This window comes from Doryrhamphus excisus, chromosome 10, assembly GCF_030265055.1.
Source record: "Doryrhamphus excisus isolate RoL2022-K1 chromosome 10, RoL_Dexc_1.0, whole genome shotgun sequence".
Lineage (NCBI taxonomy): Eukaryota > Metazoa > Chordata > Actinopteri > Syngnathiformes > Syngnathidae > Doryrhamphus > Doryrhamphus excisus.
In genome coordinates this window covers 19,703,881-19,722,677 of record NC_080475.1, presented here as the reverse complement: position 1 = coordinate 19,722,677, position 18,797 = coordinate 19,703,881, and the positions used below count along the sequence as shown (strand labels likewise).

Below are 18,797 nucleotides of genomic sequence, written 5' to 3'. Positions count from 1 at the left end.
GATGAAAATGGTAATATTAATGATTATAATAATGGTGATAATAATAACAATAATAATGGTAATAATGATAATGATAATAACAATAATAATATTACAATGATAATAACAGGGGAAAACAAGACTGTGGCATGAACATGATTATATCTTGCAAAAAGGGGTAGGCATTTATAAGCTTTTGCTTCAGCCTACTCCTTTTCGGCTTGTGATCGGATAGTTGAATACAAATGTAAATAATAGGAAGTTATATTTTCATTGATGTAAGAAATGCACTGTAATGTTTCATAATATTTGCCCAAATAAATAAAAAAAATTATATATATAATGGAATTTATATTTTGATTAATGTAAGAAATGCACTGTAATGTTTCATAATATTTGCCCAAATAAATAAAAAAAAATATATATATATATAATGGAATTTATATTTTGATTAATGTAAGAAATGCACTGTAATGTTTCATAATATTTGCCCAAATAAATAAATAAAATTATATATATATAATGGAATTTATATTTTGATTAATGTAAGAAATGCACTGTAATGTTTCATAATATTTGCCCAAATAAATTTAAAAAATTATATATATAATGGAATTTATATTTTGAGAAATGCACTGTAATGTTTCATAATATTTGCCCAAATAAATAAAAAAATATATATATATATATATAATGGAATTTATATTTTGATTAATGTAAGAAATGCACTGTAATGTTTCATAATATTTGCCCAAATAAATAAATAAAAATATATATATATAATGGAATTTATATTTTGATTAATGTAAGAAATGCACTGCAATGTTTCATAATATTTGCCCAAATAAATAAAAAATATATATATATAATGGAATTTATATTTTGATTAATGTAAGAAATGCACTGTAATGTTTCATAATATTTGCCCAAATAAATTTAAAAAATTATATATATAATGGAATTTATATTTTGAGAAATGCACTGTAATGTTTCATAATATTTGCCCAAATAAATTAAAAAATATATATATATATATATATATTGCCCAAATAAATAAATTTAAAAAATATATACATATACGGTTTGCATTTAAGAGGTTTGCCTGAATGATGGCCTGAAGGCATTCTTCACCTAATTTAAATCCAGTTGAGAATTTCTGAGCAGTATTCAATGTGAGACTTAGAATAAGTATGCGGTTGCAGCATTAGCAAAAGGTGACTGTGAAACTCATCAATCAACTGACAAAAACTCCACAGACGGAGGAGGCCAAGTTGTAGCTGTTCAAAAAGATAAGATGTTGGGTGTGGCTTTATTGGTCAATTTTGAGGGTTAGGGTTAGGGTTTGATTTGCCGAATAACTAATGCGTGTGGCGTAGATGTATCTATTTTTTAAGTCAACAATCCAAATTTACCTGGAAGTAGATACATGGCATACATCTTTCTGCAAAATTCACCACTAGAATCACACCCCCAGCGCTTTATATGAGCCCTGACAAATAGTCAATGTCATAACTATGACGCTACTTGTTATTGTACTAAAGGTAGTTAAATAAAGTCGTTAAATTCACTGTCCTGTCATGCTATCAATTTTCTTTGCCTCTATCTTTCAGAAAGCGATACGCGTCACCACCTTCATGCAGCGACTGAAGAATTCCGAATCAGTTATTGACAGTTCGACTGAGGTAAAGGGCGAAGAAGAAGCAGAACAAGTAGAAGGAGGGGTGTCCCAGGTGGCGAGCGACGGCGGCGATAGCAGGATCGGCGGGGTCGCTGACGGAGGAGTGACACCCGGCGGTGTCTCTTTAAAGGTGATCGTTGAAAATAGACCGGCAGGTGCGGACCGGGCGGTAGAAAAACAGGAGGTGAATGTGGTTCTTGAACCCTCGGCTGAAGCATCTCCGTCAAGCGAAAAGTTCGGCGCGGCTAATGAAAACAGGAAAACCGTCACCGATTCAGATCCAAACAAAGAATCCAAAATAACCTTGGTGACTTCGGAACAGACCAAGCTACCAGATAGTACTTCTGATCCACATCTTGACAGGAAACAGACAATCCCCTACCAAGATCCCAACAGCAAGCTTAAGATGGCTGCAACACTTCATAGCCATCCACCCACAGCATCTTCAGGTGCCGCCCACAAGCCTGAAAGTGATGGAAGCTGGTGTCAGACACAAGTACCCGAGTCGGTAGCAGAGAGCTCGGTGGGAGCGGCAGTCACACCAGGAATTGCACCAGGACAAGCGATAGACGTGAGTATAGGAGTTAGCTTAAGACCCGAAGCGAGTCCCGCATCGAGGAAGGACGGGGATACCCGAAAAACAGACAGATACAGCGCTGAGTTTAATATCGCGAGGGCGGGTCCTCCAAAAGGTCAGGGTTGCTACGCAGTTGGCAGCTCTGCCAGTTTGGGTCGTCACGCCACACCTTTCCACACAGACATTGGAACCGTAGGCATGGGGATGGCAGGGCCCTACGGGAGCCCGTATAGCACTCTGTACGCAAGCGGAAGAGGCGGGGGCGTGTACGGAACTGGTCTACATCCCGGAGAAGTAGGAAGCGCCGCGACAAGCGACTGGCAAATGGACAGCGTGATCGAGCAGATCGAGAAACAAATGGCGGCAGTGCTGGAGAAAATCGAGGGAGACATGCCCTCGTTGCTGGAGCAAATAAGTGACTGCCCCTCGGAGCCGCTGCGCATCAGGAGCACGCAGGCGTCGCCCGCCACCTCCCGCGCACGCACGTCACAGCACTCAACCGAAACATCTGGCACCCCTCCACCTCTTCCCAAGTCTCCCAGGCCTGCGCTGCCATCTCTCCCTCGCCTTGCTATCCCGCCCCCTTCGTATCCTCCACCCTCCCCTCCTACTCAAGCCTCGGGAGAGCAGATGGAGAAAGGTGGACAGAGAGGGGCGGAATATTGCAGCCATTCCCCTGGAGCTGGAATGAGCAGAGGCTTATAAAACAGGTGGGAATAGTAAGATACTGAAGATGTTGAAAACTGAGGTCCTGATTGATAGTCAAACCGACACAGCACACCCACCTTAACCCCCCCAGATGTACTGTTTGGTATGATGCTATAATTACAATATGATGACCAGCACACAAATACTCTGACAAAGAGGAATATGTATATTTAGAGCATGATCTCACTCCACTTCAACACTGGAATCCAAGCACTTTGTGTCATCAAAAAAGCACAGTATGGAGAAAACAAAACATTATTTAACTCTCCTACAAATTGTAAATACAGTACCAGATTTTTTGCATGTTGGTCACACTTTTTCAGATCATAAAACAAATGTAAATATTAGTCAATGACAACACAACCGAACGCAAAATTCACTTTTTCTATGAAACTTTTTATTACTTAGGAAGAAAAGAAAAATCAAACCTTTGAACCCACAGTGTGATGCCAAAAACATGGAACAGTAGTGGGCCAGCCATCCAAAATTACCCCAAGAGCGCAGTGACCACTTATCCAAGAGGTCACAGAATACCCCACAAGGTCATGACTCCACCATAAGACACTGGGCAAAAATGGCCTGCATGGCAAAGAACAAAAAACACTTCTAAACAATTAAGACACTTAAGAACATTAAGGCTCGTTTCAATTTTGCCACAAAACATCTGGTCCCCTCCTCTGTAGTCTGGCGAGACAAAAGTTTAACTTTCTGGATGGTGCCCCTTTTACATCTGGCACAAAAGTAACGCCGCATTTCAGAAGAACATCATACCAACAGTAAAATATGGTGGAGGTAGTGTGATTGTGCATCAGTCAACTGTGTTTTTTTTCCTTTCTCTGCTAGTTTGGCTAGTTTGGTTTGACTGGTGATATAAAGTCAGTTGGAAAACCGCTTGTAATACTGAAAAATAGTTATAATGTAAATAATTCAACAATAAGGCCACTTTACTTACCCACATACACATATAGCTGAATAATAAACAATACATATAGCAACTTATGATCAATCCAAATCAATTTCAGACTTTAAAATCATGTGCAGCACTTGGTGATCAGTTGTGTTGTCATTGACTAATATTTAAATTTGTTTCATGACTGAAATATTAATTGTGACAAACATGGTAAAAATATTATTGATTGGGAAGTGGACAAACACTTTTTCACACCGCTGTACATGTACTGTAAGTAGGTTCCTAATTCTTGTTCTGCTGTATGTTGTAAACTTCCACGTGTTCGCACATGTTTTAACATTTTTCTAAAAAAAAAAAAAAAAAAGCACTTCCATTTGTACTTTTGTCCGTTTTAACTTTGAGATGTGGCAAACCGGGGCTGATCCAACCTTATTCCTTGTTAATGTGAAACATGTCCTCAGCCATGTTTTCCAGTTGTTGTGCTCATACTTTTTATTGGGAGAAGAACTAATTTATTTTAGCATCACAAGTGTAACAATGCTTTACGTTTTTTTTCAGACGTTTGGGTCCATTTTGTTTTTTGTCCCTGATAAAGTCTATCCACCATTTTCCCCCAATGTACTTTACTGTCTGCAGATCTATGAATAAAGTCAGAAATTATCATATTCAACTGTTTCAGAACAAATTCATTTAAAAAATAACTGTCTTAGATATAATGGCAGAGTTTTTACATACAATCATGTTCGAAATCATAAGAAATGTAAAAAAACAATAATTTACGTTATGTACTATTGGGTCTTATAGGGATAGTTCTTTTTGGCCTTTTTGTGAATACCTGAATACGGATAATGATTTTTTTTACCGATATTTGGTCTTAAAAACCTTTTAAAGCTCCACTTAGAACCTCTGGAAGATCCAACGGTGCAAAAGTAAATTATTTCAATTGTCAAATGGTTACATTTTTTATCAGCAGTGTATGTCGACCAACGCAGTGTACGATTCGACAGTGCCTACATATACCGTCGGGCATTGCGAGCACTCTGGATTCGACCATATTTTTGAGGGCACGGGTGGGGAAAATAAATATTGTGCTGAATAAAAAAATACACGAAGTGATACACAAGCACACAACTCAACAGTTTGCGGGTAGTTTATACGGTATTTGACGTGATGTAAGTTCAGTCGTGAATTAAGACGTACGAGCCTTCCGTTAAAAGCGCCGAGAAGCATACATGGTCGCGCCTGTAACGTGCACATGTTGCTGCTTTGCTTTCTCCTGAAATAGTGAGGGGGGTTCAGCAACCACCCGGCAAGCAGCTGTCCAGCGGAAAAAAAACTCACGCAGAGCCCGCCACTGTGACACACTTTCCCGGTTGCCATCAACAGCGGCGTTAAGATTTGTCACGCGTTTTGCTAAGACTTTTATTTGCTTCCAGTCACATTTTTTTAAGACTACAAATCAGGCAAAGTAATATCGGATGTGGTAAGTTGTGCACACTCCTCAAGCCAATGCTAACTCAAGCTAAGCTGCTAATGTTAGCAAGCTAACATAGCGGTACAAGATGGAAAAAGTCATTGGGAGGCTATATAGCTCCATGGCTAGCTGCACACAAGCTAACAACTACGCAGTCGCTTCCGTCTGCGTTACTGCTATAACGCTATATACTATTTCACTTCTTTGCGACGGCGTAATTGTTATCAACTCGCCGTGACGAAAACGCTTGTTGAAATGTGTTTGGATATTTATGCGTAGGAGAGGAGAGTGTTGCTAGTTATTTATTCATTTGTGATATATCACAATAGTAGCCGAAGAACAGTGTGTGCCAAAACTTAACCACATGCTTTGTTATTGCAATCATTTGCTAGAACCTACTGGAACTATTCCATCGAAACGGATTGCAAGATAATCGTCACAATAGCACTGTAATCGACGTTACCAGTCACAGGATATCGAGCATTTTAAGTCTTTGGGGTTATGCTGCCTGCATATGACATGTAGTCGCGGTATTATGCACTGGATGGTTATTGTGTTGCAGTGAAAAGATTATCAGCAGGACTAATATCGGCATGTGTACCCGAGAATATGCGGCCCACACGTTCGGGAGCCTTTTGTCATTTACCAGGCACCCCCTCCCCCAATAGTCTTGTTCTGCAAGGAAAGCTCACCCTTAACCTCGTATTTGGTTGAGGGCTCATGTTCAGCATCCTGATTGCATTCATACCAGTGAGTCATTTTAGTATTGCTGCCCAATTATACTTGCCAATGATGCTTTGCTTTTAATGGACTCCGTTATTGTTGTTTGTTTAAAAATGTATCGACTGGTATAGCGTTGAAAACAAGACCATGGCAAGTAAGGCTTAAATGTCAAATTTGTATTTTATAATTTCACAGGGTTAGCATTTCAAACACGTATACAATGAGGCGATTTGATTCCGAAAAGTATCTTTATGGAGAACTGTGCTGCATATGCTTACTTTGTTCAATGATTTCCTATTTGACTTGTGTTAAAATACCTGAATTGAATGGTGATGCTATTCATTGTACAGCAATACTTTTCATGCGTCCATGCTAGCGGTGGGGGCGGGATAACTGCGCGTTGGTTGTCCTTCCCAGCCAATAGCAATGCAGCTTCTGTGAACAGCGTGCTCAAAGCCAACCATTCCTGTGTAATGTTTAGGCCAGTGCGTCACGCCTCCTCCGCCCCCTTTCTCTAGCTGCCATTTTGGTTTTGTTCCCGTCTGCAGTCTTAAAGCCATCCGTAGCTATTACATAGGAAAGCCTCGCATCGCAACCGCACAGTGACTCGACAATATAGCGCAAGGCCATCCGACTTCGCCACGCCATTCATCCATTGCTTATTCCCAATCGCTGGCATCTGAATATAACAGGAGAGGAGCGGGTTCGCATTGGAAAGGGGCCGGGAAGGATTATTGGTAAGAAAGGAGAAATCAATGGAGGCACGAGTGGAGCGACGAGAGCCGCGTTAGCGCAAACGATCGGTTTTGTGATCGTCCATCTTTGACGGCTATTTTGTCGCTTACCTTAACGTATTAGCCTCGCGGCTCGCCGAAATGTCATTTTGTAAGCTGTCCGATAGATCCGCAGTTAGCGTCGTTAGCTAGCCGATCACATGCTAGCTAACTACGCTAGCTTGTAAAGTTGTGTTCCGCACCGGAGGAGATCGAGGCCTAGGCCGACCCTCCCCGAATCTCCTGGAGGTTTCTCGCCTATTAACTTATTAATGTTACCCTTCCGTCCGCTTCCAAAACGACTTAACTTACGAGAGAGGCGCAGCCTGTTCTTAGCCGGTCGGCTCATGTTGTTTTTTCCACGAGTCCTGACGCGTTTTTTAGGGCGTTTAAAGCTTTAAAGCCTTTGAGACGCGAACGAGCCAGCGTCAGGCATCTTACAGTCGTGGAGCGCACGGTTTACTTTCATTTTCAGCCAGCCATCCATTGTTATGATCACACAAACTTTGTATTTTATATTCTCTGCCCACTGGCTGCTGTTATTCCGAATCGTTAGAGGGATACAGGAAGTGTTTCGCACGGTAAACTTTGACTTGGCGCTCCCTTGGATGCAGAACTGGTTCGATGACTGCGGCCTGTTTTTCCCCTCATGGGCTTATCTTGGCTGGATTACTGCCGAAATCCTCACATACTTGGACGTATTTTAACAGCACATTTGCGAATGTGCTCGTAGTTTCGGTTTGTGTGTAGTTTGTCCTCATATCCACACTGAAGTGTCAACCCCCGGGCAAAATTTTCAGTGATTCAGCGCTTTTTTTGCGGTTGAAACGATGTCGCAGCTTCTTCCAAATCCAGCTCGTATACACAATAGAGCTATATAAACAAACAAGACCTGTCCCTGGTATGAAAGCGGGCAGATAATGCTGCTATTCATGGCTCTTCCTAGGTTCCCTGTGTGTTTAGCAGATTTGTTTTTGGCTGTCAGCCTGCCCAGCTGCTCTCTGGACTAGAAATCCCTTCTCACCAGAATGAATGGTATCGTGTAGCATTTAGCTGAACGCTTATTATGAAACCACTATATCGATTACTTGTAGTTCTAATTTCTTTGTTACGATTTTCCAGTGGTTTGCTATTTATAAATTGGTTATCGGGGGTGGCAATTAGGTTGTTGTTCCGTGAAAAATTACATTTCTGATGACCCGCAGATGTCCAGCTCGCCGCTGTCCAAGAAACGTCGCTTGTCAGGAACAGAGACGAAGACGGGATCCCATTGCTCCTCCTCAAACTCTGTCAGAACTGATCTGTCTCACACACCTGCCAACGTAAGCACATTACCATCCTATAGATAGTCCAAAATTGTCCAATCGTAACATTCTAACGTTATGCTGTAATGTGTCCAGGGCATGGCTAAGAATGGCAATGATGCTGAGATTGATGAAGGCCTGTACTCCAGACAATTGTAAGTCGTCTTTGGCGAGACCGCAATCTGCTCTACGTCGCTACAGTTGTTCTCATTATACCACATTCCTATTTTTAGGTATGTGTTGGGCCATGCTGCGATGAAGCGCATGCAGAACTCCAATGTCCTCATCTCCGGTATGAGAGGTCTCGGAGTGGAGATTGCTAAGAATGTCATCCTCGGCGGAGTTCGTAGTGTCACTGTACACGACCAAGGCATTGCAGAATGGCGAGATCTGTCTTCTCAGGTGAATGGAAGCACGCATGGATGGAGTTTTATTTTTTCACTCTTTAATTTGGGCTTCATTTTATGTTTGAACAGCGATTCTCTCTATTGACTGTTAGATTTTTTTGCTTTGATTCCCATGTTGTATACCAATCAGAATCTTATTTTGCCTTAAAACAGACTAGCTTATATTAATATCAACACGTGCTTCTCAAACAATGGTTGTGATGCAGAGAGGACTTTAAATATTAGTGCAGACCTGCCAACATTTGTCACACTGTGCATGAATTTGAATATGCTTGTATGCTTCGCTGCTTTCAATTTTGTTGGATGTTGCTGGTTTCAGTTTCAAGCTCAATCTGTACACTACAGATAATAGATTTTTTTTCACTTTGTCAATATTTCAAATTGGGGGGTACGAGAAAAAATTATGTCCCCTTGTGTGGTAATGATGAAGTAATAGAGAACCACTCCCCTACCACACTTATTTTGGCCCCTAATTTGGTCCCTAAACTGGACCACGTTCCTTAATGACCATAATAGACCCAGATTTATCAGTATGGGGCCTGGTCATCATCACAGCCTAGTCATGTCTCATTGTGATGCAGACTAGTGGAATAGCTTCAGTGGTAGCTTTCAGCATAAGACGTGTGCTCCCTGTTGAGCTGGCAAATTCAAAATAATCCTCTGGTTAGAAGAGGAAAAAAGTATATAAAACCCCACTTCGAACAAACGAGCATCGGTCTTCAGAATTGTTGGGTCTGTCCTGTTGAGGCAAGCTGCTAGTGTTCACGTCTGTGGCTATGTTTTTGCTTTATGTCAATGTTTCTTTTTTGTTTTTACATTGATAGTTTTATATTCGAGAGGAGGATCTGGGGAAGAACCGAGCGGAAGTCAGTCAGCCCCGTCTGGCTGAACTTAACAACTATGTCCCCGTGGCAGCTTATACCGGCACTCTGGCAGATGACTTCTTGATCAAGTTCCAGGTATAGCCGTGCTTCAAGCTGAGCACAACACTCGATTAATATGGAATCTACATAGCTGCAATATAACTATTTCCATGTTTGTAACTCAGGTTGTAGTGCTGACCAACTCCACTCTCGACGAGCAGCAGCAAGTGGGCGAGTTCTGCCACAGCAAAGGCATCAAGTTAATCATTGCAGACACCCGTGGCCTGTTTGGGTAAGATGCTGATCATCACACGTATATTGTTCTTCCGCTTTCCTCGTGACCGATGCTGTATGACACCGGGTGTCTTGATTTGTAGCCAGCTGTTTTGTGACTTTGGTGAAGAGATGATCGTGCATGACACAAATGGAGAACAACCACTGAGTGCCATGATTTCCATGATCACAAAGGTTAGTCCTCCCAACACTGTCCCTTTTTTTAAAATAACATCTATTCACTCCATTTTGGCTCCCTAAAATATACATTTTTTTTTCCAGGACAATCAAGGTGTTGTGACTTGTCTGGATGAGGCCCGTCACGGTTTTGAGAGTGGAGACTTTGTGACCTTCTCAGAGGTTCAGGGCATGACTGAACTCAATGGCTGCCAGCCGGTAGAAATCAAAGTTCTCGGTAAGACCTATAATCAGTCAAATTCATTTTGGAGTTGGTGTTAATTAAAAATTCTACGTGTCGACTTGTTTCTAGGTCCCTACACCTTCAGCATTTGTGACACAACCGGATTCACAGACTATGTAAGAGGAGGAATTGTTTCTCAGGTCAAGATGCCCAAGAAGTTCACCTTTGTAAGTTGATGGTGGTGTAGTAGATGTTTGTTCAGGTTATTGACACTGTCAAGCAAGTACCTTCACAAGTGAACATATTTGCTTCTAAACATGCTATCGTATTGATCTTTGGGCTACAGAAATCTTTGTCGTCCTCCATGGCTGAGCCAGAATTCATAATGACAGACTTTGGCAAGTTTGAACGTCCAGGACAATTGCATGTGGGCTTCCAGGCCATCCATGCCTTCCAGAAGAAAAACAACCGCCTCCCGACACCATGGAACCAGGTGAACCACACAGCAAAAAACCATGCCTATACCCAATCAATCATTTATCACCAGTTTGATTCTTATTTGTAATTACCATTACCATCATTATTTTTGACCAATTTCAACTCTTTGTTCTGCACGGTTCAAACTTTTGCCATCCTTTCATTTCAGGCTGATGGCGAAGACCTGTTGACACTGGCCAAGGAGCTGAACTCTGCTCAGACCGGATCGGCTAAAGTAGAACAGCTCGATGATGCACTCATCAAAAAGATGGCCTTTGTCGCCGCTGGTGACTTGGCCCCAGTCAACGCCTTCATCGGGGGTCTGGCAGCACAGGAGGTCATGAAGGTCAGTTAAAGGCTATTGGCTACTGACGCCATACGTCAGATACATTTGTTCAAGTTATTGCAATTGTTTCAACGAAGCCTGAGAGCTCTTTGTTCTTGTAGGCATGCACCGGGAAGTTTATGCCCATAATGCAGTGGTTGTACTTTGACGCCTTGGAGTGCCTGCCAGAGGAGGAGGGGGTTGTACTCGCAGAAGAAGACTGCGCACCTGTACGTGTTTTTAATTCCCACGCACATGTCGATACCAACAGTGGCATAAAACTATTTTTTTTTCTTTCCCCCTCACACAGAGGAACAGTCGATACGATGGACAGATTGCGGTATTTGGCACCAAGCTGCAGGATCTGCTTGCCAAGCAACGCTACTTCCTGGTGAGTCTGTCATCATGATGCCATCCATTGGAGTCAGTGGCATTCTGTCGCTAAATGGATAGCTTTGGTGATGGCCAAATGCAGCTCTGAAAGTATCCTAATGAAGTTGGTGGACTTGGCATTTGTAATTTATAGCATTAAGTCCCAAAAGTTAATTAATTTATTTGTAATAAATGTTAGGCAATTTACAGTGTGATTTTAATCTGCAATGCACTCCAGGTTGGAGCTGGTGCCATTGGCTGTGAGCTCTTGAAAAACTTTGCCATGATTGGACTGGCCAGCGGGGAGGGCGAGATCATTGTGACCGACATGGACACCATCGAGAAGTCAAACCTCAACAGACAGTTCCTTTTCAGACAATCGGATGTCACGGTTAGTATCAGTTGTCTTTTCTTGCATTCTTACTTGACATGTGTACTGTAAATAGGGGAGACCCTACTGTTAATCGGTTAAATACTGTTATGCTAGTATTCTAGCAAATGATACTATTACACGGCTCTTGTTTCTGTGTGTGAACAGAAAATGAAAAGTGACACAGCCGCAGCAGCAGTGAAACAGATGAACCCCTCCATCAAGATCACTGGTCACCAGAATAGGGTGGGCCCTGACACGGAGAGAATCTATGATGATGACTTCTTCGAAAGCCTCGATGGAGTAACCAATGCACTGGACAATGTCGATGCACGTAAGTAGCCACATATTAATATATCCATTTTATATGTGTCTATAATGTATCTGTTTGTGCAGGTTTGTACATGGATCGGAGGTGCGTGTACTACCGTAAACCCTTGCTGGAGTCTGGTACTCTGGGTACCAAAGGCAACGTCCAGGTGGTGATCCCCTTCCTCACAGAGTCGTACAGCTCGAGCCAGGATCCGCCGGAGAAGTCCATCCCCATCTGTACCCTGAAGAATTTTCCAAATGCCATTGAACACACACTGCAAGTGAGTACACACCATTCCTCCACCAGGCGCTTGAATCAAGCAAGTTATTGATCTGTTTACATGTTGCTCTCTCTTTAGTGGGCTCGTGATGAGTTTGAGGGCCTTTTCAAACAACCACCAGAGAATGCCATTCAGTACCTCACGTAAGATGGCTTTCTTTTATCTCCCGACCGACTGCATGTAGGCCTTTATGTTTAGTGCTTACTAATGTATGAATTAAATCATTACATTTCTGTCATACACACAAATTTGGATAGGAATTATCCTTAAAAAATGACGGTCATGTGCGGGGTTGGGCATTGATCATCGTAGGGAGCCGCTTCTGACATTCCGATTCTCGCAAAATCGTTCATGTTTTTAACTTTCGGATAAAAACGGATACGGCAGGAAGCGTTTATGTTTATTCATTTCAACCATGGACAGTGTCCGACGGCGCTTTCTAGTTTGAAATTGTTAAAAAAAGGAGGCCGCACCACTCACAGGATTAAACACCTCCGGATTCACGGTTTACAGAGTGCCCCGTTTAGGATGCGCTACACCGGACCTTTCACTGCGTTTTTGACGGGCTACACCGGACTTCTTGCAACCAATCAGGTAAGCAAAACAAAAAATGACGTCGATCTTATGCCAACATTTGACGGTACATACTGTCAATACAGTGGCCAATTCAAATATCGAGGTAACGTAAAGCTGTGTATTTGACGTTAACGCGAGCTTTAGCAAGCAAGTTGACCCAATGTTACTCGATTCACACGACTTGTTGCCATGGTGGTTTTCCACCTTGGATATTCATCTGAGCCACTGTTACATTCACGTTGGCAGTTGGACATGTGGCTCCGTAGCAACAATGGCATCCTGAGCCATATGTCCACTCACATACTTGGAAGTACTATTTCATTGAAATTCGTTAAAAAAAAAAGCGATATATTTTAAATGAAACAACTTTCTCTGCACGGGTTAGTAGGAAGTCTGTACCATGGCTAAGTTACACTTTGTCGATTTAGCATCATCAGACACTCAAGGACATGTGCCGTTTTTCAGAAGCTTTTTTAAAATCCGAATCATTTGTGAATGTGTACTCCCATGTAAAGGTCTTATAAATATTTGTTCATATTCAATGGTTTGATACTTGCGGTCATTCACCGGTGTAGTGCACGTCATAAACATTTAGTCCACAGAAACGTGTTGCACACAAAGATTTGATAAACTTTTCATAAAAATGTTTTTCACAAATAGTACAAAACACTGGTAATTACAGAGAAGCATAATTTTTCTGGTAGGATACTTTTATGTATATTCCACGCATCAGTCACTGTTTAACTACCGTAGTCGTGTTTTAGGAACCGGAATCGGAATCGCTCAAATTCAAACAATGCCCAACCCTAATCATGTGTAATTTTGATTGATTTTAGCTCAAACTGTTGTGACGTAAGCTGCGTCCAGAAGCAATATCTGCATGTTTGCTATATGAAATACAATTAATACTATAATACAGTACAGTTTACCATCGCCCGGGGCTCAGTTTAACACTCGTCCACTGTCTAAAATGAACTTCTGTACCAACGTCTTGTCTTGCAGAGATCCCAAGTTCATGGAGCGCACCCTCAAACTGACTGGCGGTCAGTCTGCTGAGTTGCTTGAGGCGGTTTACAAGACTCTGGTCACAGACTGCCCCCACAGTTGGGTCGACTGCGTAACCTGGGCACGCAACCATTGGCAGTGCCAGTATAGCAACAACATCCGCCAGCTATTGCACAACTTTCCCCCCGACCAGGTATGCATTGAATGGGTCTGTGTAATGGAATTGTGTAATCTCTTTTGTTGTGTGGATGAGTACCATTTCCGTCTTTTCCCCCGGCTTTCAGTTAACTAGCTCTGGAGCCCCGTTCTGGTCTGGTCCAAAGAGGTGTCCCCACCCCATAGAATTCAGTACAAGCAACGTAAGTCATGCATTCCTAAGGTGACTTATGTCTTAACTAGCTCCGAATAACAAGTTGCTTTGTCCTGTAGGACCTGCACATAGACTACATAATGGCCGCCGCCAACCTGTTTGCTCAGACTTACGGCATACAAGGCAGCACCGATCGTGCAGCCGTAGTCAAGATCTTGCAAGAGATCAAAGTGCCTCCTTTTACTCCGCGTTCTGGCGTGAGAATCCACGTCTCGGATCAGGAGCTGCAGAATAGCAATTCTTCTGTTGGTATGTAGTCCAGCTGGGAATATTATTATATTAAAATGAATTGCAAAGCAACGAAATTCCCGTTTTAACAGATGACTCCAGATTGGAGGAGCTGAAGGTCCTGCTGCCTACCCCCGAGTCTGCCCAGTTTAAACTCTGCGCTATTGACTTTGAAAAGGTACCGCATTTGTTCTTGTACCTTGAGTCGACTTGAGGATTTGCTGTCAGTCCTTAACCGAGGCGGTTTTTCTTCTTTCACTAAACAGGATGACGACACCAACTTCCATATGGACTTCATAGTAGCGGCGTCTAACTTGAGAGCAGAGAACTACGACATCCCCCCGACCGACAGACACAATGTAGGTTCTTGGATTTCATTCATTTTCTACCGCTTTTCCTCATGAGGGTCGCAGCTGACTTTGGGCGAGAAGCGGGGTACCAATCACAGGGCACATATAGACAAACAACCATTCACACTCACATTCATACCTATGGACAATTTGGAGTCGCTAATTAACCTAGCATGTTTTTGGAATGTGGGAGGAAACCGGAATACCCGGAGAAAACATGCAAACTCCACACAGAGATGGCAGAGAGTGGAATTGAAACCTGGTCTGCGCGCTAACCACTCGACCGCTGTGCAACCAAGTTGGATTCTTTAATTTATTCATTTTCTACCACTTTTCCTCACGAGGGTCACGGAGGTGCTGGAGCCTATCCCAGCTGTCTTTGGGCGAGAGGTACACCCTGGACTGGTGGCCAGCCAATCACAGGGCACATATAGACAAACAACCATTCACACTCACATTCATACCTATGGACAATTTGGAGTCGCCAATTAACCTAGCATGTTTTTGGAATGTGGGAGGAAACCGGAGTACCCGGAGAAAACCCACGCATGCACGGGGAGAACATGCAAACTCCACACAGAGATGCCCGAGGGTGGAATTGAACTCAGATCTCCAAGCTGTGTGGCCTGCACGCGAACCACTCATCCCCCCCGTGCAGCCCTCTGATCATTGTGTACATGAAAAACAACACCTAGAGAAGGCCGAGGGTGAAATTGAACCCTGGTCTCCTCGCTGTGAGGTCTGCGCGCTAACCACTTGACCACCGTGCCGCCCGGTTCTTGGATTTGTCAGACTTATATTTGTTGGTTGGTTATAGTCTCTATTTTAATTGTACTCCCCTGCCTCGTTATCCAGAGCAAGCTTATAGCCGGCAAGATCATCCCGGCCATTGCCACTACCACGGCCGCGGTCGTGGGTCTGGTGTGCCTTGAGCTCATCAAGATCGTCCAAGGACATAAAAAGCTGGAGTCCTTCAAGAATGGCTTCATGAATCTGTCCCTGCCGTTTTTCGCCTTCTCCGAGCCCATCGCTGCTCCAAAACATAAGGTGAGAACCCCGCCGTTGAGGTGCACGGTGCTACCTCCCATGATGATTCCGCCATGCTAATACTGATGTGCCAGGCAGCTTGTCTGGGCGCAAGTGCGTTCAACTTGACTTCTCACGCTGATCGCTTCAGCGTGTGCTGAGGAGACCGTTTCACCATTTCACTGTTGATCATGTGACCAAACAGTTATGTGACTATCCCACCCTGACGTTGTTTTTGCAGTACTATGAAATCGAATGGACGTTATGGGATCGCTTCGAGATCACGGGGCTCCAACCCAACGGCGAGGAGATGACGCTGCAGCAGTTTCTCACCTACTTTCGAGTATGTAGCCATCTTGTGTGTGTGTGTTGGCTTCGCTTGGTTTGCCACACTAAACCTTGTTTTTTTGTTTTTAAGAACGAGCACAGGTTGGATATCACCATGCTCTCTCAGGGAGTCTCCATGCTCTACTCGTTTTTCATGCCCGCTCCGAAACTCAGAGAGAGACTCGAACTACCGTAAGTACGATATTTCTGTGTGGAAGCGTCAAGGCTGAATATGTGTAAATCATACTGGAATTCTGCCGGAACAGTACCCTCGGGGAAATACAGTAAACCTCGGATATATCGGAAATTCGCTCACAACGGACAGATAAAAAAGAACCGATTTTTCTGTAATGCATTTCCAATAAAAATTCATTGCATATATCGGATTTTTTTTATAACGGATTTCGCCTATTTCGGACAAAATCTCCAGTCCCGTTCCAATGCATTTCCATGAAATTTCCCTCGCATATATCGGATGGCCGCATCGTGGCGCTCCGATTCGCCGAATCGTGACAGGCCGCTATACGACGTCATTTGCAGCGTTGCCTGCGCGTCCAGGTACATTGGAAACATAGTCAAGGAAGTGCCTTTTTATAACGGATAAAATCCGATTTACGCATATACCGGATATAAATCCGATATATGCGTAAAACTGACATTTTCCGGTTTACGCATATACCGGATATAAATCCGATATATGCGTAAAACGGACATTTTCCGGTATACGCATATAACGGATTTCGCTTATATCGGACAAAACCAGTGGGAACAATTGAATCCGATATATCCGAGGTTTACTGTATATTGTCACTTAAAGTTGACCTATTATGCTCATTTTTACACCCTTTGTACTGAGTTGTGGACTCCTATAGAGCAGCTACACACAATAACAGCACAGAAAGCGTTCTAGATCTTCTAGAATCTGCACCTATTCCAGTTGTATTTCCTTTGTTTTGTGCCCAAATTGCTTCCCAACTACGAACCATATAAGTAAGTCCGTAAAACGGACATTTTCCGGTATACGCATATAACGGATTTCGCTTAAATCGGACAAAACCAGTGGGAACAATTGAATCCGATATATCCGAGGTTTACTGTAATGTATTTTTGTGAATATTTTTGAGAATGTTGCCAGGTATGGCATATAAACCTTCTTGTATCTATCCCGTGTGCTGCAGGATGACCGAGATCGTCACCAAGGTGTCGAAAAAGAAGCTGGGCAAACACGTCAAAGCTCTGGTGTTTGAGTTGTGCTGCAACGATCTCTCGGATGAGGATGTAGAAGTTCCGTACGTCAGATACACCATCCGCTGATCTCCACGTTCTGCCTGCAGCGACAACTGGAGGTGCCGAAGGAAATATGGGGGGTGCTTGTAAATGAGGGGGGTTGAGGTTATTTTTGGCCCACGGGAGTCGGGGGTTCAAGTCTTCACCGGCTCAAGCTAATTTTTTTTTTCCTTTTTTTTTAAGGCCTGTGGTTTGTGTTAACTGGTGCCTCTGTACATAGCCCCCATTGAGCTGACTTGCTGGTCGCCATGCGTGAGGGATTACGGGGCTCTTGGAAGAGGCGGGAAAACCCTACCTTCTGATATTTCTGAAGAACCGCAGTATTCCGTTTCCATTTTAAGCCCTAGTGGTTTGTTACTCCGCAGCGTTCATTTTACGTATCCTCGCAAACTTGGGTGCTCGCACGCACTTCTCCGCTCCGAGCCTCGCCCGACACCTCACGTTCGAGTTCCGAGATCTTTTTCACACGTCGCATAGAAAATATGTTCCAAAAATAATAGCGACATGTATGTACAAAATTTTAATCCCTTGACCGTTCCACTGCCCTCCATTTTACAAACGCCACCAGTTTTAAATTGTCGGGCCACCAGGTGACCAATTGAACCTCAGCTGCCTTCCCAGCACAAAAACGTTAAACCCCTGTCAAGTTCAATTGATTACTGGGGGCTTTCAGGCACCTCCTCGGTTAGCACACTGTCTTCACGGGGCGGGGGGGGGGGCTCTTGCACATGACATCTGTTTTTTTTTTTTTTTTTGCTCTTTCATGTCTTGTTGTTTTGTTTTTTTTTTATTTTATTTTTGTGGCCTGATTCAATGTTCGGTTCACAAAATGTCTCCACCCTGTAAACTAATGACACCACAGTGTAAGCAAGGTAACGTGTGTCTTGATATGGGAGCACTTAGCTTGATAGTGAATAAATGTCAACTCATGAATGAACCTGTGCTTGTTTTTGGGGTGTTTTTTCCATTTATGGAAAGTAGGGGCTCTCGGATCAATCAGCCACTGATTGGTATCGGCCGATATAAATGGAAAAAGCATTTTTTGATATCGGCCAATACTTAATTTTTTTTTACAGTGTTTTCTCCTTAATTACGGGGATATGTTCGCAAAATAGGCCCCAATAAGTGAAATCTGCAAACTAACATTTTTTTTTTTTACAATAAGAATACATGTTTTAAGGCAGGGGTCGGGAACCTTTTTGTGTATCTGTGAGAGCCATATCTGTGAGAGCCATTTTGACATCTCAATGACCGAGGTAGACTACCGCATTACCCAGTAATAATCAAGTTTTGGTGTTTGACCCGGAAAATATCATCAGGAAAGATGGATATGGTTGGCTGTATTGCAGTAGAAAATAGATGGACAAATTAAAATGCATAAGAAAGTTTTGATTTTTAATATTATTTTTAACAGTGATTTCTGTGATGTTTACTTTAAAATGTTAGCAAAAATACATTTTT

General features: G+C 42.8%; 2 protein-coding genes and 1 non-coding gene across 10 annotated transcripts in view; all 3 read left to right on the top strand.

The window, feature by feature from the left end:
• Nucleotides 1-4,517, top strand: part of LOC131136697 (caM kinase-like vesicle-associated protein) — a 35,474-nt gene extending 30,957 nt beyond the window's left edge. For both annotated transcript variants that reach the window (XM_058083867.1, XM_058083868.1), the window contains one exon: nt 1,590-4,517. In XM_058083867.1, coding sequence (XP_057939850.1) covers nt 1,590-2,939 — 1,350 coding nt within the window. In that variant the 3' untranslated portion in view covers nt 2,940-4,517. The remainder of the gene's footprint in view (nt 1-1,589) is intronic.
• Nucleotides 4,518-5,127: 610 nt separating this feature from the next.
• On the top strand, nt 5,128-18,285 carry LOC131136693 (ubiquitin-like modifier-activating enzyme 1). 7 transcript variants are annotated; one of them, XM_058083852.1, is made up of 26 exons: nt 5,128-5,335; nt 8,028-8,144; nt 8,223-8,281; nt 8,360-8,528; nt 9,358-9,492; nt 9,582-9,688; nt 9,774-9,864; nt 9,952-10,084; nt 10,160-10,257; nt 10,377-10,523; nt 10,677-10,853; nt 10,955-11,062; nt 11,143-11,223; nt 11,443-11,595; nt 11,743-11,908; nt 11,971-12,167; nt 12,246-12,310; nt 13,746-13,941; nt 14,033-14,107; nt 14,178-14,367; nt 14,439-14,524; nt 14,613-14,705; nt 15,552-15,743; nt 15,964-16,065; nt 16,141-16,241; nt 17,228-18,284. In XM_058083852.1, the coding sequence occupies exons 2-26, from the start codon at nt 8,028-8,030 to the stop codon at nt 17,361-17,363; spliced, it is 3,174 nt and encodes a 1,057-aa protein (XP_057939835.1). In that variant the 5' UTR covers nt 5,128-5,335; the 3' UTR covers nt 17,364-18,284. The 7 variants fall into 7 exon arrangements, with proteins under 7 accessions (XP_057939835.1, XP_057939833.1, XP_057939836.1 ...); XM_058083850.1 differs by lacking the exon at nt 5,128-5,335 and adding an exon at nt 6,032-6,076 and having other exon boundaries at nt 17,228-18,285; XM_058083853.1 differs by lacking the exon at nt 5,128-5,335 and adding an exon at nt 6,560-6,786.
• On the top strand, nt 15,778-15,888 carry LOC131137746 (small nucleolar RNA U6-53/MBII-28). Its single transcript, XR_009131970.1, has one exon. It is a non-coding gene; the product is annotated as a small nucleolar RNA U6-53/MBII-28 (small nucleolar RNA).
• Nucleotides 18,286-18,797: the final 512 nt, after the last annotated feature.